At 47.7% G+C, this 22,513-nt stretch overlaps 1 protein-coding gene across 4 annotated transcripts in view; it reads right to left on the minus strand.

Moving 5' to 3' along the window:
* LOC119450695 (arginine kinase Lit v 2.0101) overlaps nucleotides 1–20,319 on the minus strand; it is a 51,067-nt gene extending 30,748 nt beyond the window's left edge. Inside the window, exons 1-6 of one of the 4 annotated variants that reach the window (XM_049666143.1) lie at nucleotides 20,111–20,319; nucleotides 17,128–17,202; nucleotides 15,482–15,690; nucleotides 11,725–11,951; nucleotides 1,247–1,573; nucleotides 475–679 (exon numbers count right to left, since the gene is read on the minus strand). In XM_049666143.1, coding sequence (XP_049522100.1) covers nucleotides 475–679; nucleotides 1,247–1,573; nucleotides 11,725–11,951; nucleotides 15,482–15,690; nucleotides 17,128–17,183 — 1,024 coding nt within the window. In that variant the 5' untranslated portion in view covers nucleotides 17,184–17,202; nucleotides 20,111–20,319. The remainder of the gene's footprint in view (nucleotides 1–474; nucleotides 680–1,246; nucleotides 1,574–11,724; nucleotides 11,952–15,481; nucleotides 15,691–17,127; nucleotides 17,203–20,110) is intronic. The other 3 variants (XM_049666145.1, XM_049666144.1, XM_037714218.2) reach the window with 3 other exon arrangements.
* Nucleotides 20,320–22,513: the final 2,194 nt, after the last annotated feature.

The raw sequence follows: 22,513 nt of genomic DNA on the forward strand, positions 1-22,513 counted from the left end.
ATGTACATAAACATCAATAGAATTTCTATGTTTCTAATTTCTAAATTCCAAGGTTGTTCCCATTGTGACGCCGAACACACATGTTAATGCCGTTCCTTGGAGGCACTTAGAAATAAACGTGTCTTAAGTGCCATTTAGCATGATGGACAACTGGTGGGAGCCGAAGGCTTTTTGTGTGGCACTTTTGTGTTTAGATTGTTGATATGCTATATTGACGTTTAGCAAGCTGGAAGCCCTCAATTGCACTGGTCATTTGTGTCCGAGGTTCGTTTGCTATTAGAAGTCCATGCGAGGCTGTGCGAGATAGCTGTGAAGCTTGCTACTGAGTACAGCGTTTACGCTGCTTGTGCAATCATTTGCTTGTTTTCTTTGAGAAGCTGCTACAGCGGACGACCAGTAAAACATGAAACGAACGCTTCAAGTCTCGGTAAAATGCGCTTGATCGCGTCGTGCCGAAGTGAGACACAGACGTACCTCGCACTTGTAGGTTGTACTTGGCCGCAATTTTCTCCAGCTTCTGTTTATTGGCGGCCAGCTTAGGCAGCTTGATGTGCACACTGGCACGGATGGTTGTGCCCAGGTTGGTTGGGCAGAAGGTCAGGTACCCGAAGCGGTTATCCCGGGAGAAGGGCAGCTTCTTTTCGATCTCCTTTACAGCTTTGACCAGACGGCCATAGACCTGAACGGAACGCAGAGGAAAAACACGTTGACGACCGGAATTATGTCCATGTATGTGAAGAAGGTGCATTGGCTGCAGAGCAGGGCCCTAACGATCACTTCACGGCTTATAGGCATTTACACAAAATTACAGAGGCACGTTGAAATCGAGTTAAAGTTCAGCAGACTACGTTGCTTTACATGGAGTGCGTTTTGTACGAGATACCCGAAGTATGCCTGGTTACCCCCGAGGGCTATTGTCACTATATGACGATGGAAGTGTAGCAATATCAAAAGTCGTTATAGCGTTTGACATATTGCACAGAAAGGCTGTGTAGGCACAGGCTATGCGCGACTGCTAAACATTTCCGCCTTGACGTAGCAGCAGTTCTGTCACATAAGAAACAACCGCATACAACAAAATTCGGCGGCATGAAGTGTTGTCGGCAGTGGAAAGTACCACTAAGAGTTCGATACAGACTTTTTCGTTACGCAGAACATGTTTGCTCGCAAGGGCGGTTTTATATTATACCAAGTGCTATAGACTTCATGCACTGTGCGCCATCATGACGCATAGAGTGGTCCTTACCTGCTTGAGATCCCCTCCCTTCTGCATGGAGATGATACGGAGGTGGTCCTCCTCGTTGACCCAGACGAGGAAGGTCTTGTTGTCATTGTGGTAGATGCCTCTTCCTGTTGGCCAGAAGCGGCAGGCATTGGCCGCCTGCAGGAACCGGTCTCCCTCCTTGAACAGGAAGTGGTCGTCGATGAGCTGCTGCTGAACCTTCTTGCTCATTCCCGTGAGCGGGTAGTAGGTGCCCTTGAGCTCGCCACTGAGAGAGGTGAGTGTAGAGCTGACCTTCTTCTCCATTTCCTTGTACTGAGCTTCGGTCAGGCACGGGTTGAACGGGTAACCCTGCAAGGAGAAATAACGGAGTTGGAACTTGCCCGTGAACGCATTACCGTTTGCGGAATATCGGGTTAGTGGAGACGTGTACGGCAGATGTTGGTTTCTATTGGCATCTCCTTCCAAACGGGGTGGACATTCCCTTGGCCCTACCATTCCTTGTGAGTGAATATCCTGGCATTGTATTACAATGTGCCGATTCATCTCCGGACTTTTGCAGCTATAGGCACATGCCTCATCCGGTTCCGAAAATTTGCTTCCGCGTGGATTTTTTCCCCTCCCGTAGCCAGCTAGTGCCTCAAATAACAAGGCACAACACTTTGTGTTGTCGTACTGATAGTCCCTCCTGATTTATTTCGTACCATATCTGTAAATTTTAATATTCTTTTGTTTCCGCCCTTTGCATCTAATTTACCGGCTCTGTGTCTTCTACTTACTTTTTATTGACTCCGTGTTTTCTCTTTGCACATGAAATTACTCTGTACTTCGTAGCCAACTTTTCTGACCTCTTCCTCCACTGCGTGCCCACGCTTTTATGGTACGGATGTCTGTGCGCTATAGCCACCCATTTCATTTCATCCATGTTCCCGAGTCTTTCTTCAAAATTTATCTTGCTCTGCGCTTCTCTGACTTATAATGGTATGCGAGAACGTTAGCGCTGGTACAATAGCTACTTTCCAAAATTGTCGCACCCCTTCACATTTGTTGTTGCCCCAAAGCGCTCCATGTCTTATTATTGCTGTATTCCGTGTCCCCTGCGTCCTCACATTATTTTTGGGAATATTTAAGTAGGTCTTTTCTTTCTTATATGTATCCATCCAGGTATATATATTGTGTGACTATGGGTATGACTTGTACCCGCCGCGGTGGCTTAGTCAGCTAAGGCGTTGCGCTGCTGAGCACGAGATCGCGGGATCAATCCCGGCCGCGGCGGCCGCATTTCGATGGAGGCGAAATGCAAAAACGCCCGTGTGCTTGCGTTGTAGTGTACGTTAAAGAACCCCAGGTGGTCAAAATTAATCCGGAGCTCTCCACTACGGCATGCCTCATAATCAGAACTGGTGCTGGCACGTAAAACCCCAGAAAGAAGAATGGGTATGACTTGCTGTGGAATTAATACTCGTCTCTTCATTACACGACATAATTTCCGATTTTGCATGGGCTGAAATTCAGGCTTAGGTATGTCGTTTCGGTGCTGCACATATTCCATTGTCTATGTGAAGCTCTTGCGTTGTCCCCTAGTAGCCCTATGTCATCGGCAGATATTAGCCAGGTACCCTTTGTTCCACCTTCTACCCCTTGAGGACGTAAGATAAATCAAATCTAATTTACTGTTTTCCAGTCGTCTTTCTATTCCCTTAACACAAAGCGTACAAAACAGTGGAGAAAGAGGATATCCGTGCTTCAGTTCTCGGTGAATGTTCATTAGATCTGTGCATTTCCGCCCTTCACATACCTTTTGTACTCGGTTGTCCCTATATATGTCCCTGAGCAGCTCCACGAAATCGTGATGTATGGCGTCGTGATTGAGGATATCCCATGAACATTCTCTGGCGATGTTGTCATAAGCTCCGTTAGTATGTAGAAATGCTACTTGTAGGGGAACATTTTGAGGGATTGAGTTTGCAGAAACATACTATTATCCTGCAAACATCTGCTCGGCCTCAACGCATTATGTAGTTTCCTCAATACATAATTTTCACCTCACACTTTTACAAATCTTATTTTATCGCTTGCACTGCCACGTCACTATAAGTGTTAGTTCTTCGCTAGCAGCACTAACGCTGGTAGCGATGTGTTGTGACGCAGAATTTAACAGAGCGAACAGAGGCAGAGTTGATATAAGCCACTCAAGAGGAAAAACTCCCCACAGTGCCTATGCAACCGCAAGGGCACTCCCATATTGCTACTCTGTGTGGGCGAGCAGGCATTGACGACGAGATGCAATTGAGAAGAGGCGCGCTATCAACGCGAACCAGAACCTCCCTCAGTACGGTGACCCCATGTAGTTAAGGCGCCAGCAAACGCATCCTTTCTCGCACCGTAGATTTTACAACAAATGTTTCCAAAAAGCCACCCGATCTTTCGGAAAAAATATACGAAATGTACTTTAGGCGTTGTCCATACGTACAGTCAAGTGCAAAATTTTAGAGACCACGGGAGCAGCGACTAAACTACATCACTGCGCCTTCTTACGGCTGCGCGCCTAAGTTCGAGAGCACATACTGCGCACGCGCGCCCTTTTTTTATCTGCCAGCCTGCTCGTTTGGTCGCTTCAACCACGCACGCACCGGAACGCTGACGAGAGCGCAAGGTGCCACTTCTGCAGTCACCGTGGAATCGCCTGAGTGATGATACCGTCATGTCGTGACGAAAACACTTCAATTGTACTGGCAGCGCTGGGAGCGCGCCACCCTCTGCTCCTTGCTTCTAGACGTTCCGCCGCGCGGAACACATGCTTTGCGTCACTTTTTCCGAAATCGAATTATGTGATAAGGTCAGGAAGCAGAGATGTCGTTTGCGCTCTACGATTCCACGGCGACTGCACAAGTGGCACCTTGCGCTCTCCTCTCGTTCCGGTGCGCGCGCGGTTGAAGCGACTAAACGAGCAGGCTGGCAGACAAAAATGTACGCGCGTGCGCAGTACGCACTCTCGAACTAAGCGTGCAGCTGCTAGAAGGCGCTGCGATGCAGTTTAGTCGCCGCTCCCGTGGTCTCTAAAATTTTGCACTCGACTGTACATGCTGCGTGGTAATGCTTGTATTTGCATAAGATGAAGAATATACAATTTTAGCGTTACAAAAATGAGTAGTAGCAACAAGGCTACTGCCTCTGCAGGTGCCAAATTTTCGCTCAGCATTTCCTCCAGAGTTTGTATACTAACTCTATTCACATATGTTGAAGACAGAGACTGACGTCCGTCGGATGCGGCTTATTGATCGAACTGCTAAGAAGGCGCTGGCACGAGCCCTCCCCGCATGCCTTCTCAACCTCTTCGTCTTCTTCAGTTTTCATAAAACTCCCGCAGCTGCATTCAGGAGGTAAAGCCGTGGTATAATGACGATGGACTTACTGGCTGTTCGACAGTAGTATCAGGAACGACCGCGCCATACCGTCTCTTCCTGGAAACGCCTTAAAGGGATATGGACACAAAATCTGAAAATTTAATGAAAATGCTGAAAATGAATCCTCATTGTGTGATTACACCGAAAAGAAGTAGTCACTTAGCCCATTTTTGAGCCGATGGCTTTATTTTTGGCGTTTTTGTGAGCGCGCGCCTCGCCGCCCGACCCGCGGGAGTTGGAAGGCGTGACGTCACGACACCCTCGTCGGATAGAAAGCCGGCCGGCCGCGGTCATTCGAAGCGCGCCGACGCCGCCATCGCGAGCATGGATTCAAGTTCTGGTGCCTTTACCAACGATGAGTACATGTCTGAAGACGAGGATCGTTCCAACTAGGCAAGAAATATTACCGCTTACGGTTACGAGCCTTCGCTGTCGAGCGACGAAGAAGAGCAGGCGGCCGTGGAAGTGCCGGTCAGGTTTTCGCGAACCATAGCGCGAAGAATTTCGCTCTGCATCAGGCACTTGTGCAAGAATTATTTGTAATTTCCTCTGTAAACTTGCTTTTTCAAAAGGGCACGCAGGCGAGGCAGCTGCGGGGTACTTCAGCACTGCGTGGATGACTTAATAGTAGTTTATGCCGTCGGCGTGAGCAACTGCTGTGAGGTATTAGTACCTCCGAGACTCTCACGTCCACTTCACCAGCCGCCCGACAGATGGCACCACCTGTCTGGTGTTCTCCCCAGTTTTCCCTGCTTTTAGCCTGTGGAAAAGCACAGCTGTGTGTGTGTCTGCCCCGCTGCTATGTAGGACTGATCTAGTGAGTCGAGCTCGCGCTGCTAGCCTTGTATTGTTTTACGATGCTTTGCCAACATTTTTAAAGACATTACTGCCTTCGTGCCCAGCCTCGGGCATCTCGTTCCAGCCTCGCCCTCACACCGCTCAAGAAGGCTGCAAGTGAACAAAAACAGTACCGACCATCTTTTCGCCTCCTCTTTTCAAACGCGCCGCTGATCATTTCTGCCTTGCGTTTCCGTGAGAAGACCGATGGCACAGCGTCAGGCTTTAGGCGTTGCCTTTTGAGCGGCATGCTGAGGCTTTTCAGCACAACCGGGCTGGTCACATAATCATCGTCGACGAAGTGGTCCACGCAAATGAATTCATTGTTTAGAGATACCCGAAGAGAGATACACCTCCGGAAATACTGCGACGGTTGTGGCCGAGCCTGGCCGTGCGCGCGGGTGGGTGTTATGACGTCAAATTTCAGCTCCTGCCGGTGGTCGCTTGGAGGCAAGGTGCAACAGAAAATCGCAAAAAAAGATGGTTCTCGTTCTTTTTTGAAAGCAGCTTGTATTCGTCATTTTCAACAGTTCAACTTTTGTTCTGACGCAAAAAAACCACCCGCCAACATTGGTGCCCGTATCCCTTTAACGACACGGCCTGTCTTCTATGTCAGAGGCGGAGCGTTTATGTCCTCGACGATGACAAGATGGCCGGGATTTAAGTTTGACGAAGGAATAGGCTTGCTGTGGTGAGCAGCGCGCAGGAGCAGAAAGTATTTTATCTTCCTCTGTTTTCAAAGCCGCCAAACAAGCTTTTGATTCGCCTCAAGTTTTGTCTCCCGCACTATGTTCTTGATGTAACTGGTAGGAATGTACGGCTCATCGCAGAGGTCGGCTTGTATCCGGCAACTGGTATTTGACGTGAGATCTACGCGCGTTGCACCTTGACTGCTTTGGCCTCGCGGAAGACTGTATGGGTAGATGGGTGGTACAAGCACTGGCTTCTTGGGTGTCTTCGTTGACTGCGACCTCTATATCAATCACGAATTACGTGATTTCTCTCTCTTCTGAGGCTGTTTGTTGACTTTTCTTTCACAATCGCTCGTCACTTGCCGGCTTTCGTTCGGCCTGCTTTCCTGCTGAGTGAGAACGCTGTTTTCAATGGTGGTAAATTTCACCAAGGGGCTATAAGATATCCCTGTACGAGTGGTGACTGGGGTGGCGGACGTGGTCTTCCCGCTGGTGGGAGGCTGGCTTCTGTTGCGCCTTTCTAAGTGTCAGTACAAGTTGAGTCTGGAACGGAGCGGAGATAAAGTTGGGCGACTCCCTTAGTGGGCTTGCAAGCATCGTTGGCGTCTTCTTGGTGTAGGTGATGCCTATTGCACCAAGTCACCAAATATCCATCGAGTAAATTTCGTGCACACCTTGCCTCTTACGTTCACACGCAAGAAACAGGGCAGACGGGTAGGCGCTCAGAGCAGGTAAACCATTGGTCGGCTTTGATGGGTAAACGACTTGCACCCTCCAACCAAACACAGTCTCTGCTGTACAGAGGGGCCGCTTAGGCGTTCAACTTATCAGGCCACTGCCCACAAATAGTAGTCTGCGTCTGTAAGAACACTGATTGTTGGCACCGTCGATTGCCCAGTCGATGCTCATCAGCGACGAGCACGTTGCGATCACTCAACTGCGGGAGGAGATCTTGTCCGATGACTGGAGACTTCAATGCGCAGGCTTCCTCCAATGCCTCCCACGCGTCAAGATGTCGCGGGAGTCGAAACGACTATGAAGTTTGAGCCTGACACTTCGACAGCTGTAATGACGGGAACACTTTTTGGACTGTCGCCCTTGCACTGCTTTAAGTGCTGTCCAATGAACACCCTTATAACTGGAAATAACGAGTACCTGCAGCTTCGGTAGGGGAACTAGATTTATCGGGGCTCGGGAACTTGCTTGAGTGGAGACGCATTGGGTGATGGGCACGCTCACAACGCTCTGTGTCGCGCTGCTTCCAGCCCTTGCATCAGAATTCAAAAGGAAGCGGGCCCGGCTCGTAGTGTTAGCGATCTTGTCGTGGTACTTCCAGAGTTGCGGTGGCTTCCGCCTCATACTTGTCACCGTCGTTCAAGAGGTAGGCAATTTTCTCGTTCAGCGTTGCAAGCACCGAGTCCTTGTCCAGCAGGCCATCCAGAATAACTTGCATGCCGGAGAGTGAAGGATGCTCGGCTTCTAGTGCTTCGGTGGCAGACGAGATTACGTTTGTAGCAGTGGCTCGAAGTACACCTCTGCTGCGTCACAGTCGATCCATCCTCGGTGCAGGACGCCAGTATTCTCTGAGTTGAAGACCGAGACTGAGCTCCGTCGGATGCAGGTTTAGTGGTTGAACTGCTAAGATGACGCTGGCACGAGCTCTAGCTTCACACGTTTTCAACCTCTTCGTATTCTTCTGTTTCCATCCCAGAGGTTATCACTGATCTATCGTATTCTACCAAACTGCGGGCGTAAAGGGTTGGTAGCGACGCACGGTATCGACTCGTGTAGGGGCCGCACTTTTTTTGTAAGGTGCGGCCCTTACACGGTACACGGAACCGAATCGTTTGGTCAAGTTGTGCACACCACGGATGAGCCATTGCATCAGAGGTGTACGCGCAGCTCTCGCCATCTAGTAGCGGCACGCGGAAGTACGGAGCGCGCGAAAATTCGTCGATACGCGCGCGCAGCATCGGGGCATCGAACGCGATTGCTTCTCCGTTGGAAATTTTTTTCGCCAAATTTTGGGCTGCCATGTTGGGGGTGCGGCCCTTACAAGGGTGCGGACCTTAGACGAGTCTATACGCTAATCGTTAACGTGCAGTCCTTACATTGTTTTCCTTTGACGAGAACGCTCAGGAGAAACAAACAATTCAATGGCACTGTAGAGTTAGTCAAAGCGTTACTCCCTATGTTACTGCCAACTCGGCATTAGGGCCCACGGTGAAACCACAAATGAGAAAGTGAAGGGTGACATGGGTTGGGCGCCGTTTGATGTCAGAGAAGCGCAGAACAAAATTAGTATTGAAGAAAGACATAGGAACACGGATCAAAATAAATGGGTGGCTAAAGTGCCCAAATATGTGTGCCTGAAAAGCGTGGAGACATAATGGAGAAAGAGGGCACGAACGTTGGGAACCAAGTACAGGGTAGTTGAAAGCTGATGTAGAGAGTCAGGAGTCATCAGAAAGTTAGAGAAACAGAGACAGTGAATTGGATGCAAAGAACGAAAAAAAAGAACATGGAGATTTACAAGCATGAGAAGACAGAAATTAGAAGGAAAAAATCTGGGCGATAACACGAAGCTATTGCTATTTGAGGCTCGAGCCGGTTGCCTAAGGACGAAAACACACCGGAGCAAATATTCGCAAATAGATAAGGCATGTGTATGCTGCATCTAAAATCCGGCGATCACTCAGGATGTCCTAATGGAATGCGAAGGGGTTCACCCACGGGAGATCCGTAGGTAACGTACACCTTCCCAAAGCGCTTGGATTTGGAGTGGACGGAAGCATCAACCGGTCAGCAATTGAGATAAGGAAGAGACGTTTAGAGTATTGGTGAAAAAAAAGCAGGGAAGAGATTGATACGACAGGATCTGTTACAGGCATAGGTAGTGGTACAAAGTAGATAGATCGGTTTTACAGAAAAAAAAATATTAAGGAGGTGCATACAAAAACCCTAGAATGGAAAACATGTATAGCATACCTGATTAAACCAAGCACGCTAGGTGATTATTTGTCACCGCCCCGTTTCAAGGGGGATGCGCCGTCAAATCATCATCATCATCATCATCATCATCATCATCATCATCATCTGCCTCTACTGCCGTCCACGGCACCGGTAAACCGGTAATGCGTAAACAGCTAACTTGGCTGCTGCTGTTTTAGGCCAACTGCTTTCCTTTATTTTTTAATTCCTAAATGCCATCAATGAATGGACGTACTAGCACTATATTGTTGTTTTTTTCTGCGTATGTTTTGCTTAAAAACGCTATTCAATGCTGCGTTCCTGCATCTCAACAGCGCTAATATGGGTATCTCGCGTAGGAAACTTAAGGCGTGCGGGGAGTACCGTCGTGAGTATTGTAGTTCCTCCAGCCAACGGCTGCGGCATATCTGCTCGTGGTTTCAGGCGGGCTGACCACACGGCCGCGGAGCGAGTAGTAATCGGAATAGGCAGTTTGCGAAACTCTTGAATGTTTGTTTGAATGAAAATTTGATTTTAGTTTTCTAGTATCAACGTATTTCATATTTCTTTGCTGTTTCCACTAGTCATGAGAAACATTCCTATCCAGCATGTCTTCTATATTTTTGTGCGCTATTCCAACTAATGTATCCCCACCAACGCAAGGCCAAGGTTCGGGACTGTTAAGACAAATGAAGTAAATGAAGTTAACGGGCTCCCGAAATATTTTTTGAGATGGTCAATAGATTATACTACACAGGAGACAATGTTTCCACGAAACCCAAGCCAAACATTACTAACTTGCACGCGGCGGAGAACGTATATTGCCGCTGTAAATTTCGCCTCGTCAGGCTGCTCCTGGGGCTTCGTTAAACTCCCGCCATCTAAGATGCAGATGATGACAAAATAGCGGCTTCACACGGCTATTGTGTGGATACATGAAGGAATAAAAAAAAAAAATCTGAAGCGAGGCCTTACCCTGTCTGCGCGCAAGGAGAAAAGCGTGGAGGAAGTCACGTCGTATTTTTCGCTGTGTTGTCGGGGCACAATGCCGGTTTCGTTATGGTGGTGTGTGTGCTAGTGCGTGGGCAGCTCCGTAGGTCTCCTACCGTGGCAAAGGCGTCGTGTGTGCAGGTTTGCGTTTTGTGCCGGCGTGTTAGCTAGACCCTGCTCTCCCGGCTGTTGTGGCCACGTATGAAGAAGGGAAAAACGTGAAAACGAGCGTGCATACAACGCTGTACACCACGTGTACCGCGCAGCGGACGAGTGTGATCCGAGAGATTTGCTGCCGTCATCAGTGGATTCACGCGAACGAGTCGTCACAGCCTGAAACCGCTGGTGTTTCAGAACATGTACGATAAACGCCTTGCAAGTCATTGACAGTTGTGCAGTGTTCCTGCTTTGTGCCACGATGTACTTGTGGCACGCAAAACAGCCACGCGGGACGATCTGGAAACAGCGGCTGCTGTGAGTAACAAACAGACGAAGCCTGCTTACCGCAGACATGTCATCTGTGCGCCCGAGGAGCGCAGGGAAGTCAAGGTTGCGGATGCGGTGCAAGAGTGGACAAGGCTTGATAGAAGAACGTACGCCTGCGCTGGGGCGCTGGGGCGTTGTACTTAAAGACCCCCCCCCGGTTGTACAGGTACAGCAGCCCGGTGGGCGTGCGCGGAGGGCGCCACCCGGAGTAGAACGCGCCCTCTCCCTCCCTACCCTCACCCCAATAGCGTTGCGCGCGACGGAAGACGTCGCGCTTCCTGCCCGCTTTCCTCCCTTGCGTGCTCGAGGTGGAGCCGCGATGGCCGGCTCTACCTCGCACATACAACATACGGCACACGACGATGCTTTTATCACCCTTGGATTTTATACGGAACCTCACGGCGACGGCGACTGTAGATATGCGCCTGGAGTGTCCGTATAATTGCTATCGCAATAAATATAACTGAACCAGTGATACCTTGAATTTTCGCTCACATCAGCATTTACGAAATATCTAAAAGAGCACAATCTTAAGCAAAACGGGTTCCAACAGGCTCGCTCATGCGAGACGCAGTTATTCGAGCTGACCTTGTTTTGGATTAGCACCGATCTCCTTACTGCTTTAATATTTTTCTAGTTCTGTTTTTATTGTAACAGTCAGTATTTGTTTGAATGCGTAATTAGTTTAACGGGCATTATCTATTTGAATTATTTATTGTAACTACACTCGATTTATTGCAAACGTCATTTTTGTTATGACCATATTAAGGTTTTGGATCAGTTCTTGCGCTGTACCTTTTTTTTTTTTCTGCCGATGGCAGTTAACACCGACTTCGATGTATACTGCTTTAAATACTTTTTTTCGCTCGTGTTCTTGTTTTATTCTAACATGAATGATCTGTGTGAATGCATACTGTGTTTATGATTGATTTATTGTAACACCCCATGTAATGCTCGTATGGGTTTTTACGGTGTCCCGAATAAAAAAAAAAGGAAAACTAAGTTGTTCCGGCTGTGGTGGCCCTCCGGCCACACGTTTGGTGGGCGGTATTGATGTTTTGGGGTCAGGATAGCAGCCCAGTCTGTTCGTCTGGCAACCGAGTGCGACGGCAGCACTCACCTGCAGCGAGCGTCCACAGCGCACCCTGGTGGAGATGACAAACTCGTTCTTGGGGTCCACGTTCACCAGCGTGTTGATGTCACCGAAGTCCGTGGGCGGGTGCTTGGCACCAGGAGGGAAGCCCTTGTGGTAGTCGTCGATTACCGGGTTGAACAGGTCGGCGAACACGGTGTACGACTCGGCGTCGGGCGCGTACACGCCTACGCCGCTGTCCAGGTTCTCCACGCCTGCATAAATAAGCAAAAGAAAAAAAAAGAAATTGGCTGAGGTTTAACTCTTGTAAACCTAGTTATCATGAGCGAAATATTTCTTTGGCTTGGTTTTGCAAAGACTATGCAAACAGTGTTTCATTATTGCACGCTTCCGCGCTTGATAAGCTTCTCTTATAACGTGCTAATCTGGCCTCCGTTAGCTCCGGTGTTTCAGCAGCCAACTTTGCCTTTGCTTGAGATTGCGCAGCCTGCCGTCTAGCTATATCTACTGGATGATTGGATTCAGCCTGTCGCTTGCGCTGAAGCGCACGCACAGACGGCCAAGCCGGCGCGCCATCCATGGAGAGACTAAGCGACCAAGCACCGGTGAAGCTGCCGTTAAGCCCTCGCCTAGTCACGTGGTACCGCAGCGTCGAGGCTTCGACAGAGCGCAACTGCGACGCCTCTCCGCAGCGGATCACGTAGCGTGACGTCACACCTGCCACACTTGCGCTCCGGCGGCTCGCGCTCCGGCGGCTCAAGGACATTGCGACGGGATGAATGACCTTGCGAGACATGGCGTAGTAAAGCTTTCGCTCTAAAAGCGTGAGAGTGGCCTGGGAAAAGATGCGCGAAGAAATTCGTCTCTGGAACAAGCGCAATCATAAAAGCGAAAGGCGTAGCAAAGTGGGAGCTGTGCAATAAAAATGGACATTTAATAACTATTTCTCGTCTGCATACAAAACATTGCATCGCTAAAGATACGGCTTACAAAAAAATGCGAAAAGTGACCAGCCAGAAAACAAAGAATTCAAATGATAAATTGTCCTGCATATAGCCAGAAATGGCTAGCAAATAAGTGAAAATTAGTATGAATTTTCTGCTGTGTACCGGTAGACATGAAATAATTGCAGATATTAAGGTTTGAATTGCACTGATTCTATATCGAAGCATCAATTCTGGTTTTTCGTCTGTTATTTGGAGATGTGGTCTGTATTTGTTTAACAGATTTCCTCGTTAAAGATTTCCCTTGTGTGGAAAGTGAATTTCCTAAAATTCTTTCCTTTCATTCCACGTGTTTTTTTATCTTTTACGCTAATTACTGCGGCTGACTTCGTTAGAGAGAGGCGGCTGTGTGCTCTTGTCAAGCTATTTCTATGAAAAACAGCTTTTAACCACATCTTCCTCGATCACTGAAATGAAAAAAAGAAGAATATTAATAGTTTTAGTTTTGAGATAATAATTCCAAACTTTTTGGAGAAACGCAATGGCGTTCCAGTTACCTTTGTGCTTCAATGCATAAAACGACATTTTTTAAAGAAAGTAACTGTAACGGCCATGCATTTCTCCGCAAAGTTCGGAAATTAATACATTAAAACTGGTGTCATCCTGAGAATTCGTTCCACGTTTATCCGCCTTGCAAACTCCGCGGCTAGAATTTGCAAATTACAATGTTAGCCATAAGGCAATTAGTTAAAAGCGTCATTACTGATTTACGTTAATTCGTCGATTGAGCATTAAATTTGTTTTGCGCAAGTAATGTGCGCATCTTTGAGTAGACCAGCTCACGAACTATATTTATGCTATCTGCCACAGGCATCCTTTAAAATTTTGGGAAGTGTTCGCCGAAATAGCCGTTATATGTGCAAGGCGTGCTACAGGGCTGAATGGCGACATTGTGATTCACTATATCTTGAGTGGCTGGCGTGCTCTGTGGTAATGTGTTCAGCTGTTCTGGGCTGAATACTATATTCTGCATCGCTACAAAGCAGTTGGCGGATTTGAAGGCTCGGTCGATCAAGCAGCTGATGGTCTAGTTGGTAGTATTCAACACCATAACGTTTAATAATTTCATCTATTTGCTCTAATGTCTTAACTTGCGCCAGCTAGCGTGCGGGCGGAAGTAAACAGTGTTAAACAATGTTATATGTTAGTAAGGAACAGGAAAACTGCTCAATGATTTTCATAATATTAAATAATAATATGTTATAATAATACTAAATACTTCTATTAAACTTATTAATATTACGGAGGTGAAATACCTCAGGCTATTTCACCTAGAATGCTTTTACCACTAAGAGCAGCATTCTTATATATCGGGAATGATAAAAATTAGACTAAATGTACGCTTATGAAAGGGTCAGAGGAACTATCATAGACGAGACTTATAGCCCGTCCGACGAAACGTTCCACAGTCGATTCGACACCTCGCATGGAGCCAGCTTGAGCAAGCGCCTTTACCAAGCTGCGATCTCTCATTCGCTGCGCGCACAGGCGATGGTGAGGCGGTAACAGTCTCGTTACTGGGGTTGTTCCCTAGGCTCGTGGAGGCTGTGCTTCTCAACATATCATTTTATATTGCTTGCGTTAAACTATCCTCAATTTATTATGTCGTTGAAGGAGTGTCACCTTTTCGCAGACGTAGAAGCGGTTATTTCTTGGCACTGTGTGGCCATCAATCGCCCTTGCTCCATAAAACACCATATATCATTCTTCATATATCACAGAAACGTTTATGAACTTTTCAGAACGCGACCTTCCAGTCGAGCATTAGGTTTTAATGTCCTACTCCGACTAAAGAGTTAAGGTACCCCGAGTCGTATTATTGTATGTATATGTCTACCACTATGATGAAAAGAGCACCAAAGAAATAGCTGAAGTATACCATTCTTTTTTTATTATTTATTAATTTTCGAGTGAATTATGAAACAGCTTCCATACCGTGTATGCTTAAAACAGTGCACGGGCCCGTTTTTTTCGGCTCGGGCCCGGCCCGGGCCATTTTTACGTTGGGCTGCCCGCCCGAGTCCGACCAAAGGTTTTATGGCGAGACCCGGGCCCGGCCCGGGCCCGGAAATAATGTACGTTTCCCGCCCGGCCCGGCCCGTCACCCCTTTACCTTAGGCCCGAGCCCGGCCCGAGATCGGCTCGAAACCGACCAGAACCCGGCCGGAGACCGAACAATACATGCTTTTCAGAGTCGAGACGCGCGAGGATAACTAGCTGCACGTTACATGCATACCACCAGAAAATCCGAGCGCGGCCCGGGCCCGCGTCAGAAAACCCGAGCCCGGCCTGGGCCCCGGTCAAAAAGCACATGCCGCGCCCGAGCCCGGCCCGAGCCCGTGAAAAAACTGTCCTACCCGGGGTAAGCCCGAGCCCGTGCAGTGCTCTAGTGTATACCATGGTATCATGGTACCATAGAAAGGCGTAATAGCCATGTAAGAAAAAAAAAGGCCTGTATATTTATAACGCATATACCACGGTAACCTGGAATCATACCAAAGGTGTAATAACCATGAATGAAAAAAGAGAAAGGATTGTATTTGCGGCCTGATAGATTTCACAACCTATAGCTATCGTTGGGATACCAAACTGGACTATACTCGCAGAATTTGACAGCGGCCATTTGACGCCTACGGATAAACACCTTAATATATCTGGCCACCCTTTCCACACGTCGTAGGCTGAGCTGACTGCGTAGCATGTGTGGACCTCATCGTGACAATGCTGGCGCGTCCCACTTTCTTCTCGAGGCAGTGCGACCGAACGGACTAAGCGCTTACCAGACTGGATGACATCCAAGAGAGTGGCACCCATCGCTGTCTTGCGGGTCTTGAGCTTGTCGAAGACATCCTTGGTGAGGTACTTCTTCAGGAGGGAGTGGCAGTTGCTGGCACCCTGGAGCTTCTTGAAGCCGGCCTCCAGCTTGTCCAGGGTCGCCTGGTCCACCTTGCCACCTTTTCCCTTGCCTTGGCTGCCACCACTTAGACCCCTACACGCGGCAGCAAAGCACGTGAGACTATGACAGTGATTCTCAGTCACCATTTTGTCATTCTCGCTAGCCTATGGAACAGAAAATGAGCTAACGGGGCACTTCCCCGCTGCCATCTTGTTAGGGACTGACGGAGTCACGTCGAGGAGACTGGCTTCGGCGTGTCAGGGCTCCATAGCACGCTCATTAGGTACTGCTATGCCTATTAGGTCCTTTCACGCCGGTTACTAAGTACCGTCCATGTCTGGGCTGTATTGCGTATATGTTCTGCATGCGTAAAACATGTTACGTAGGTTTTGCGTACGCTACACTGTGCGACAGCGCACCTAACACTAAGGAATTGTTATAACCAGAACAAATTGTTGTTGCTTTCTATCGCCACTAGAATTTCGTTGATTCCAGGCCGCAAAACGTTTATTTACCAAAACAAAAGCGTACCAAAAAGGCGATAGAACTTATTAGCCTTGCTCTACTGAATTGCTTGTGACGTCTCAAGGAGAAAATTTCCAGCCTGTTGACGCCGAATATGAACCAAAAGCTTTCTGTTAAAGAGCGGAAACTTTGATTCTGCCAATTTATGATACCTATAGCAGCCCTTACCCTCCTCCATTCCCCCCCCCCACCCCCTACTCACACACACGTATATTTAAGAAATTTCAAGATAGATATGCGTTCTCTTAACGTTATGTAAAGATGCACCATATGTAACAATTACCCTGTAAAGGTGAGTAAGGTAACCCGAAATGGTAAAACACGCTGGAAGAAACAGAATCGCTAGCTTCTAAATTGTTGGAAATGTGGAACGTTATTGCTCGTGTTTGTCTTTCGTCGTAGTTGTCCTCGCTTCGCGCCAATTAACTCTGAATCAACAAAGGGTACAAGGCCAGTCTGCAGCCTTTGGCAAAGCAATGTTATTTGGGGACCGTTTATGGAGTTCTAATAGCATGTAGCTAAAGGAGCATACCGGCATTGAACTCTTGCTTTTCTTACAGGGTAATAATGAAGCGGATTTACAAAGTTTTCGCCTGTCCATCCATGTCCTCGGCGATGATTAACGGAATATGAAAAGCCACGTTTTTAATGCTTGACGGGTCTTGTATACTTGGTTAAGGGAAAGGAAACCACGCCACTTTTTTTTCTATTGTGGCGACGCTACCTTCACACGTTACTCGTACAAAACGGGACTAAGCACGGTTTGATGGTATGTTTTATGGTTCATTATAACTTTAAGCAAGTTTTCAATTTGATACGTTTTATTTTGCCAGGAACACGTCTAATTTATATTTGCGGTGGTGTACTTCAGGGGCCGATAAAACGTTCACTTCTATTGTTTTTTTTTCTTTCGTGCATGCCATCATGCCGAGGGCATCTCTGATTTGTGCCGGACTGGTTTGAACTCAGGATTACCCTAAAGGTGAGACGACGTCAGCCACTCACCATGCTCCAACAGTGAAAGGTATCACGGCCTGCTTGAGGAACATACGAGAGAACATGGTTCCGCTTGAGTGGATCCTGCGTCAGAGGGTTATGCAAGACACACAGGGTTGAAGCCTCGAAGAGGGCCACCAATTTGGCTCAGCTGCATTTTGTATCTGATAGCTGTTCAGGTGCGTTTAACTGCGCAGATCAGTACTATAGTGATCATTGTGACAGTTTTTTTTTCACACTAATCGTACTTTCGTTACCCGTATATGGGGAACGTGAAAAGTGGAAACGGATTACAGTAGCTGCCTTCACGCAGTAACGGGTTGCTACAGAATGTGTTGTTTCAGATTCGATACATTAGGAAGCTTCCGATTTTGCGTACGCAAAATTAGAGGGCGCTAACCGCCGGGCTTACAAAATAACGCGAAGAGGTATACAAAAGAACTCTAAAGAATTAGACAAGAACGCAAGCCGGGCTTGGCGCTGTGCGTACTCATAATGTCCCTTTGGGTATCCGGACCCTGTCTGCCTCAGTAAAAAACTCTCTGTTCATTGCCACTTGGGTCTTCATTGTTAGATTTCCTAACCGCTTTTAAGGAAGATGGACAACTGTAGTTGCTGGAGCATTATTTTATTATTTGGTGGTATTGATGCCTTATTTAGAACGCAAAATTGTTTTTTTTCGCACTTGAATTACGTGGGAAAAAATACGTTTTCGACAGTGCATTGAATTGTTGGACATAATCCTCGCCATTCTTTATACAAACATCTCGTTGGTTCGATGGGCTAGAATGTGCTATGGTGTGAAACCTGCACCGGCGATACTGTATATTCATATAACATTTCAGTGATAAAAAATTACTCGGGACTTGGACAAGAAATGTGCTCCGTTGCAGAACACAGGCTAGACAGATGCGATGAAGGCTCAAAGAGAACAGGCGCACGGTCCGGCCCTCCAAGAAAGCAACAGGCTGCTCTCATTTGACAGTAAAATGGACAAGAAATAGAAACGCGATCATGCCGTCTTGAGTATGCGTGACGTTGTGTCACGCATACGTCAAGCGCTATAACAAGTACACTTGACGCGCATCGCATGTTGTAGCCGTATAGGTGTGCTCGGATAGAATTCTCTTCCACCTAAAGGAATCGCATTCAAAATGCATCCAGCAGCCTTGACCCTAAATTGCGTACTATCTCTTTTTTTTTCAAAGTGAAAGCCATTTGAGTTTGAAAATGTTAGAGCATTCCATCATTCGTGAAGAGCAGCTTGCTGAAATCACGGTTTACAAGAATCGGGGAACTGAGGAGGGATTCATAACTGCTCAAGAAATTAGGGTGCACAGAGACGGCGGGCATTAGGTTTGGTGTCTACACTCCATTATGTGTGTATATACAGTATATTGATATATATGTGCACTACATTATATTTATTTATTAGGAATAATAACCAGGAAGAGCCGCACGTATATTGACGCCATGATTCCTGTTGCAGTGATTTCAAGCATTATTTTGGGGTTGCTAATTCGACATTTGAGGGCTTATCACTTTCGCTAACCTGCAAAATAAGCTCACATAGCAGTGATACCAAACGGTAGCAATGATTTAATAATAATATTTATTACTATTACAGAAGTTGTGATGACAGCGAACGAAAGGCTTGCGTTTATGTTTTCTTTGTCATGACAACCCAGCATTGTTTAGAATCCCAGAACCTCTGGTCAATCAAACGTTTTTTTTTAAGGTGACGCGAATTGCTTAAAGGTGAGGCGGAGTTCATCTTCTTGCAAGCGTGTTTTTTTTTCTTGACCCAATGACAAAGAGCTTGGAACATGTCGAAGCTCCCAGTTCAATCTGTTCATGTGTTTGCAGTCATGTTGACTACAAGCGAATTAGTGCGGCACATAAATGAGCAATGCTTGACGAGATTTTTGATGGATCTTCGCAGACCAGCCCTAAGAGCACGGATTATATTAAGCGAAAATGCGCGTATAGATTGAAAGCAGACTGCGTAATATTTGCTATGTTTAGGGAAATGTTCCAAAGGCAGCGTTATCCTTTGTAAATAAATCACGGGCGCTAAAATGTAGGGATGCCTTCCGCTCGATTCTGCGCCACTCTATCTGCCGTTCCTGGTCGGCTGATCGAATTGACAAATGACGCAATGGCGAAGCACGAGAGGTTCGAAATCGAAAGTAATCGGAAATAGCATCGCTACACAATCGTGACTCATATTTGCATTTTGCAGGCATACTAATCAACCATGAAAGTAAGAGCAACGAAACGGATTACTGAGCCTAAGATGAAGGCTTTTCCCCATTAGGCAAATGTTAACGCCCTCCCGCTCAAAAAGGACGCCATGACGCGACCTTGACCAAGTACGACCTTGAGACGGTAGAGTTGGCTCTGGGTAACCAAATGGCGAAATAATACGTTGACCAGGTTGCGAAGCGAGCGTATTGTGACGAGCTGTTCTTTGTGTCACCTTCAAGACATGTCAAGTTTGCCAAGATCAAAGAAATTCCTATACAGAACACTGTCTTACGATCAGCCGCCATTTAGAGCTTTATTTAAAATGCGCAGCTAAACTTTTGTATTTTATTTTGTGTGCTTGCGCTTTGTGCTAATTCCGCTTATCAACATTTATGCATTGTGGGGCCGGCAAGCGACCGGGGTCCGAATTCCCAAAGTTTTGGGTTTGTAAGACTTGTGCACCATGGCCATGTCGCTATCGCTAACCAATAATACTTTGACCATTACGATTGGCCGATACCTGCTGTTACTAACAATTATATCGGAATAACTCATAGTTATGTGAACACAGACACTGAACAATGTTGCCTGTTCCTGCAATAGCGATTGGGTTGCCACTTCTCCAATTCCAAAACAGCCAGCAATGCTGATTATGTGGTGTTTGGCCACTTGAGTTCCACTAAAAACGCACAGAGCATTCCTAACAGGCGATTCGAGAGCGGTCTTAGTCGTGAGAGGGGCTCACCTGCGTCAGGAAGCAGCGGGGGAGGAGATGTCGCCGTCGACCTCGACTCTGTCACGGGCCCACAGGAGCGGCGGCTGCCCCGACGTGTCTCGATCGTAGACGGCGCGGCGGAGCCTCGGGCCAGAACCTCGCCCACGCGTCGTCACCGGAGCCCACACACCCGGGGTTCGCGCGCGCCAAGCAACCGTTCGCTCGCGCAACCCGGGCAGGAAGACTTCGTCGTCGTCCTCTTTGACATCGCGCCAGCTCGAGGGGCCGGGGAGGCGAGATGGAATCGCCCAGAAATAAACGACGTCGTGGCTTTGACGCTCGAGTGAAGAAGCGCTGGATCCAAAAAAATAAATAAATAAAAATAAATAAATAAAATTAAAAAAATATTTTTTAAGATTGCCATGTACAGGGCGCACCCCTTTTAAGGTGAACACCTCATTAGTATTCAAGAGCCTAAAGCAGTTGATGTTCAGCACAAAATAAAGAAAACGATTATTTCCTTTATCGGTATCATCATTAGGCGCCGTATTCGGTTAGCTTTATTTAAGGTCCTGCAGGACCTAAATAAAGTTTTTCTAGCCCAGTCCAGGGCATGCTGAAGCTATACCAGCTTGAATAATAATGAGGCGTTTACTCTTACACTTCACGACCCTGTATATCACAATAACTGGTCCCACAATTGCTGAAAAAGGAAAGAAAGCAGAGTAAAACAGCACCACGCGATTAGCGAAATGCTCGCGGGTTTCGGGTAGACGCCCAGTTTCACGAGAAAACTCCAAGTCAGCGAGAGTTGCGTCGAAGTTTTTATCGACGAAAGGATTACCATTATTTGATTTGTACACATATACAGACAAGGACACAAAGAGATTAAGGAGGGAGCAAGCTGACAACTGCCACCGAGAGGGGCACAACGCCTGCCTACTCCTATAGGAGGAGGGAATAGAGGAAATGAAAGTATGAGAAAAGAAAAGAGGAAATAAAGAAATGACGGAGACACAGACAGAACAAAACAAAAATACAAATAATGTCTATAAACGGGAGGCCAAGTCAGTGTCCTTCAAAAAACTTAGCAGGGCTCGAAGGGCCTGGTCACGTCTTGCAGCGCTCCCCCTTGGAAATAGGCAATCGTCAAGGGTCGGACATTGCAGCCCCATAAGTCTATACTCCTTAATTAGTAATGCGCGCTGCGCAACGAATGCGGGACACTCTAAAACTAGATGTTCAAGGAAGCACGAAGAAAAAAAAAACACCATCCAAGCACTCCATACAGAGGGTTATCCAGCGAAACTGAAATGTGCGGCCCCAGTGTTGTTTATCACTGGGTTAATCTCGACAGTACATTTAAAGCATTTCTTAATTATTCGTTACGTCCTTGTGTTTCTTAATGAGGTTACATGACACGTTCGGCTGCGATGGAAAGAACGACGGAACTGACGGTATGCCCACAGTCCGGCATTGCCGCATTGCCGCTTGTGATTGTTCAAAATTCATCGTCTTCAAAATTACATCGGTCCGTAACGTAAGACAATGAATGGCTCATACCTCCTTAAGCAATGGCTCATACTCTCCCTATTACGACGACAGAACAGAAGTGAAATTCTACGCTGGAATGATGAGCGCCAACGGAGCCAGCTGTGGAAGATGCAGACGACGACGAACGCGGGAGCGCGTTCGCACGAGCGCGTTCGCGCGGTTGCGCCAAGGGGTGCCTTAAGCCCCAACCAGACGTACGCGTTGGAAAGCGTCCGCACGCGCCGCATCGCGCCTGGGCGCGTACGGCGTCAGGCGCTGAGACTGCGTCGCGTGTGGACGCGTTGCGGCGTGGACGCCTACCACTGCTAGAATTTTTACGGCCGCGCCGGAAGCTGCCACCGCGTCGCCCGCGCGACGCTCCTCACGTGACCACCGAATGCCTATGACGTGACCACAGCGAACCAGCGTGACTTCCAGAACGACTCTTCGCGCGGCGTGCAGGCAAGCCCTGGCAAGCTGCGCGCTTTGTGTTCGTCGTTCCGCGCGTTTGGTAGGTGAGCATGGCAGCCGCGCGAAACGCGCAGGGACTCGCGGCAACTCGTGCATCGTTTAGGCGCGCGCCCTCTTCCTCTATCAGACGCGACGTGACGTCGAGTGAGCGCGGCGCGTGCGGACGCTTTCCAACACGTACGTCTGGGTGGGGCTTAAGAGCCACCTGTGGAAGAAGACGACGGCGCTCGAACTATTTTTGATAACGATAGTTTCTGCGTACAGACGACGGAAGGACGAATCGGCTAGCCAGCTCTAGAAGGATTTTATATCTTCCTATAGATACGGCTTCGCTCTAAAATAAAAAAAATAAAAAATAAAAAAGAACCAGAAAGACTGAGAGACGCAAGACAATTGGCGTAACCTGCGTCAGCGTGTTGAGTCTTAACG

The sequence above is a fragment of the Dermacentor silvarum genome, chromosome 4, assembly GCF_013339745.2.
Source record: "Dermacentor silvarum isolate Dsil-2018 chromosome 4, BIME_Dsil_1.4, whole genome shotgun sequence".
Lineage (NCBI taxonomy): Eukaryota > Metazoa > Arthropoda > Arachnida > Ixodida > Ixodidae > Dermacentor > Dermacentor silvarum.